The sequence below is a fragment of the Aristolochia californica genome, unplaced genomic scaffold (assembly GCF_029961685.1).
Source record: "Aristolochia californica isolate CCGP_79_NKW_82.1479 unplaced genomic scaffold, dmAriCali1.0.hap1 SCAF_2, whole genome shotgun sequence".
NCBI classification, from domain to species: domain Eukaryota; kingdom Viridiplantae; phylum Streptophyta; class Magnoliopsida; order Piperales; family Aristolochiaceae; genus Aristolochia; species Aristolochia californica.
This window is the reverse complement of record NW_027181881.1, coordinates 5,822,346-5,826,940: the sequence shown is the minus strand read 5'-3', so window position 1 is coordinate 5,826,940 and position 4,595 is coordinate 5,822,346. Positions and strand designations below refer to the sequence as shown.

The 4,595-nt window shown below is 44.7% G+C and overlaps 1 protein-coding gene across 1 annotated transcript; it reads left to right on the top strand.

The window, feature by feature from the left end:
- Positions 1-3,157: 3,157 nt before the first annotated feature.
- Positions 3,158-4,168, top strand: LOC137957210 (adenylate isopentenyltransferase 3, chloroplastic-like). The gene has a single exon (XM_068804956.1). It carries the CDS (start codon positions 3,158-3,160, stop codon positions 4,166-4,168), a length of 1,011 nt encoding a protein of 336 aa, XP_068661057.1.
- The last annotated feature ends 427 nt before the right edge of the window (positions 4,169-4,595 follow it).

Genomic DNA, 4,595 nt, shown 5'->3' with positions numbered 1-4,595 from the left:
CCACAAATGGAATTTAATTCCATCACTGTAAGCGTCGCCTCACCATGGAATTATGTGAAAAGTTGGTTACCACTCAAAGGGAACCTTTCAGCTTTCAAGAAAACAACTTGGCGATAAAGCTTCCTGGTGCGATGGGTTTCTCTGCGAGGATAAGCACTCCGAGTATTTTAAATGGAGAACATTATTAAACTAATCATGGGCAGCGACCCGCTCGGAATCTCCTCTTGGTTGACTAACCAGATCGTCCAAGAAAAATTCCATACTGGAAACAGTGCCGAGCTAGACCACAGCGCCAACCGCAAGAGAATTCCTCTCCATGGAAATGATTCCGTATCAAAGAGGGAAACTCTGATACTACGTGTAAAAATACTTTAAATAGAATTTCGGAAGAAACATATATGAAATTTATAAACCAAAATCGTACCTCCTGATATAGTATCAACTTCCGGTGAACAGAATGTCTCGTCTATCACAGAGGCTCATCGATGACAACAGTCAGGCATGCCTCTGCTAGACCAAAACCCATTTTATAGGCTCCTTTCCATCAAAGGAGACCACCAAACGACGGGAAACCAAAAGGTCCTAACTGACGACCACCATCAGTGGAAAACCGTTCGATGGATGGGTCACCTAAGTGACGGATCATGAACTGTCTAGGTGATGGTTCGTGAACCGTCTTACATGGATGTCTTATGAACAGTTGCCGGGAAGACTGCATGTCAGAACACATTTAACATCACCAGAGCTTTTGTGGAGAGAATAGCTCTCGCCATATCAAATTAATAGGAACCATTATTTCTCCTCTAACGTAGTGAGAAGAGTTGGAAGATCATGTAATCGACTGGTAAACATTGTTGTGATTAAATTTGTGGACATCATGGGAATTGATGGATGGATGGATTCTAGGTACAGTTAGGTTGTGTTTTGAACACAGAAAGCAGAGAGAAAAGAAAAAAAGAAACAAAAAGAAAAGCTGTTTTTTTTCTCTCTTGTTTGGATGTCCATAGACAATAAGAGATAAAATGGAAAAGAAATTTAATTTCTCATGTTTGGATACACATGAAAATAGAAAAGAAAATAAAATTAGTAATATTTTAAAATTTTGATGATTAAAATTTTCTCTCTTTTTCGTTTCTTTTCTCCCCAAATTCCATTATTTTGTGGGAGAAAATATGTTAACTAAGAGATAAAGTGATTTTCCCTTTTTTTTCTCTCAATGATTCTCTACTCATTTTTTTTTTTTTTTTTTTTTTTGTGGGTTCCAAACCGGCCCTTAAAGAATAGAGAATCCACATGAGTCAAGGTCAGAAAGCTCAATCCGGAGAAGTAGCGTACAACATAAGGGTGGGTTTATAAACATCCTTATGTGACATTCTCCCAATTGGTCTCATATGAGATCCACTTTCTTAATCTAATCATTTTTATAGAGTTTTATAAATCTTAAGTAGAACCGACCTAACCGAAAGTGTATCATTGTAATGAACTTTCACCATTTAAAAGAGGCGGGTTTATGAGTGAGTGCATACCACTAAGGGACATCGATAATTCTAACTCATACCGGTATAAACTTATGTCTAATTAGGGCCAGATAGAAGAATCATGCATGCTCGTCTATTCATATGGAACCAATGAGGACAAAATTAAGGCTGTCTATTCATGCGGGACCAACATGAGATGGTCTAGTCATAGTCCCCGTTCTTTCATGTAGGAGTGATTCACTTGAATTAACGTTCTTTATTGAATCGTATTACCTTGATTCCAATCTCATTAGAGAAGCAAATCCAACGTGCATGAATTCAATCTACAGTGGTAACAAGTCTTATTTGGTACTCGTTACAGAGCCATTTTTCTTCTCTGCGTTTTTTTTCTTCTTTGATTCCTGAATTTGGACTTTGCAAATCGTTTCTTCTTCTCCGCCAGAATTGTCTCGAGGACGATGACTGCTTTATACAAAATTTTCAACTCCCGGAATAAGCATAGTCAAATGAAAGCAAGACTGGACCGAACCCATTAAAAGATACCAGCGCCGTGACTGGCTCATCGTTTTTCCCCCTGTTGAACAGGACTGGTAGGTCGGTCGTCCCCAACTCTTCCTGGTTCAGACTCGGTAGTCTTTTGAAACATTGACGTGAACCTACTGATAGCAAGTGACAGTAACAATCAGCAGGGTGGGCAAAGGTTGTCCTTGCTGAAAACTGAAAACCCTCTGTGCCTATCTTCAATCATTTCCTCTTCACTACATATGACTGCCGACCTGTCCTACCCTCTCAGAATCTTGATTCAAGGAGCCTCATCTGTTAACCGACAATAATTTCCTATATACCACATGAGTATTTTGGTATATGATCAGATTGGCTTCATCAGTAACGTCTAATTCAATCCGGGCTACTGTTCTCGATAGGGAAGAATGGGTATGCAAGAACAGTAATGATCTTCACTGTTGTGGCACTATGGTTTCTTTCCGCTAAATTCGTCTTTCTCGTCGAGCTCGTTGTAGACGGAGCTCTAATGCAGTTCGCCGCGTAAAGGTAAAAGGGGGCGGCTTCTAGGTGGGGAAATCAATCTCCGTCGTCGCCGCAGGTTCCAGGCCCCGCCCGACTCGGAGGATCCTCTACGCTTCTGTCAATTCTGACACTCACGTAGCAATCATCAGAGGGACTGTAGCAATCGGACGGTAATGATTGCACACATTTTCAACACTTACACTAGCCTAGTAGCGAGGGTGTGATGGGAGGATTAGGATGGTGGGACCTCGGAGCTGATGTACGGCTGTAGATTCATTGATGCAAACGTACGGGCTCAGAAGTGCATAATCAAAGATGAAAAAAGAGGAGAAAAAAGGTTCTTCGGAGAATCCATCCAGTCGACTTGCCAGCAGCCAGCAGGTATATAAAGGGGGCTCCCCTCCCGTGTTCCTTCAAAGTACTAAACTCAACGAGCCACTACTGGTTTCCATTTCTGGTTTCCATTTCATGCATTTCTCTGGATAATCTTCTCATCTGCTTCAGCTACTATCTGTTTCTTTCATTTTTTCTTTGTCGGTCCGTCTCCCCTTCAATTATCCCAAGCAAGCATTTGGAGTTTTGCTGAGTTGTTTGTTTTTATTTGGAGAAAAAACATAACCAGGAATCGTCCTCTTCAAAACAGAGAATTTATAATGAGACTATCGCTTGTTGGGCTGAAGCAGGCTCAACCTCTCTTCAAATTCAGGGTCAACATGGACTCTCTCGGTCAGCTGGGGTTCCTAGGTCGGAGCCACCGCCGAAGAGAAAAAGAGAAGGTGGTGTTCGTTATAGGCGCGACAGGCACCGGTAAGTCGAAGCTCTCCATCGACCTCGCCACCCGTTTCGCCGCCGAGATTGTTAACTCCGACAAAATGCAAGTCTATGAAGGCCTTGATATAGCCACCAACAAGGTCACCGAGGAGGAACGCAGTCTGGTCCGACACCACCTCCTTGGCGTCGTCGACCCGGATTCCGACTTCACCGCTGTCGACTTCCGGAGGGAAGCCACCCGCGCCCTAGACTCCGTCCTTAGCCAAGGGAAGCTCCCCATCGTCGCCGGTGGATCCAACTCCTACATTGAGGCGCTCGTCGACGACGAAAAGCACGAGTTCCGGTCCAGGTACCAGTGTTGCTTCCTCTGGGTCGACGTCTCCCTGCCTGTGCTGCACTCCTTCGTCTCCAATCGGGTGGACCAGATGGTGAAGGGCGGCCTGGTGGAAGAGGTCAGGAGAATGTTCGACCCCGAAGCCGACTACAGTCGGGGGATTAGACGCGCCATTGGGGTGCGGGAGATGGACAGGTATTTTCGGGAGGAAAACAAGCTGGACCAGGCCGCCCGCGAGAGAGTGCTAGCGGAGGCCATTGACGAGATTAAGTCCAATACCATCAAGCTTTCGTACCGTCAGCTCAACAAAATTCTCCGGCTCCAGCGACTCTCCGGGTTGAATATACAACGACTGGACGCCACGGCAGTGTTTCTAAAGCAGGGGAGGGAGGCGGAGGAAGCCTGGGAGGACCACGTCATTGGCCCCGCCGCAGCGATTGTCAACAACTTCCTGATCAACAACGCGGTGGCCCGAGCAACGTTAGGATTCGCGACCAAAGCTCCCGCAGCGGCGATGGCGGCAGCTGCCACCACCATCATGGCCGGGGCCACCCAGTAGACTCATTGGGTTCTACCTAGAGTTGACTGACACAAAAAAAGGGGGCGGGGGGAGCAGTGTACCATCCAAAACCCAAGACCGTACGTGCAATGATCGGATTCCCCCACGTGTGAATGTAGCGTAGCTGCTACTTTCCTTCTTTTTTCAAAAAAAAAAAAAAAAATCCTTACCTTTGGATGAGAGAGAAGCATATTTACACCATGCGTACAGTGTATTTTTGGCTGTTATTTAATCATATTATAATGATATAAAGTCATATTTAAATACATAATTACTTTTCTGTAAATATTAATGGGACGTCAGGATAGGCAGTTCAGGCGCAAAAAGGCTTTATTCTATTCCACCGTGTACACGAGTATGATAAGAGTTCAGCTCCCATCATTGGGAATTTGTGAGTGCCCTGGAAAGGTGTGGGCTGTGGCGTCTC

What these genes read in the sequence shown, in the direction of transcription:
- LOC137957210 (XM_068804956.1), top strand. Translation starts at nt 3,158, where the DNA reads ATGAGACTATCGCTTGTTGGGCTGAAGCAGGCTCAACCTCTCTTCAAA.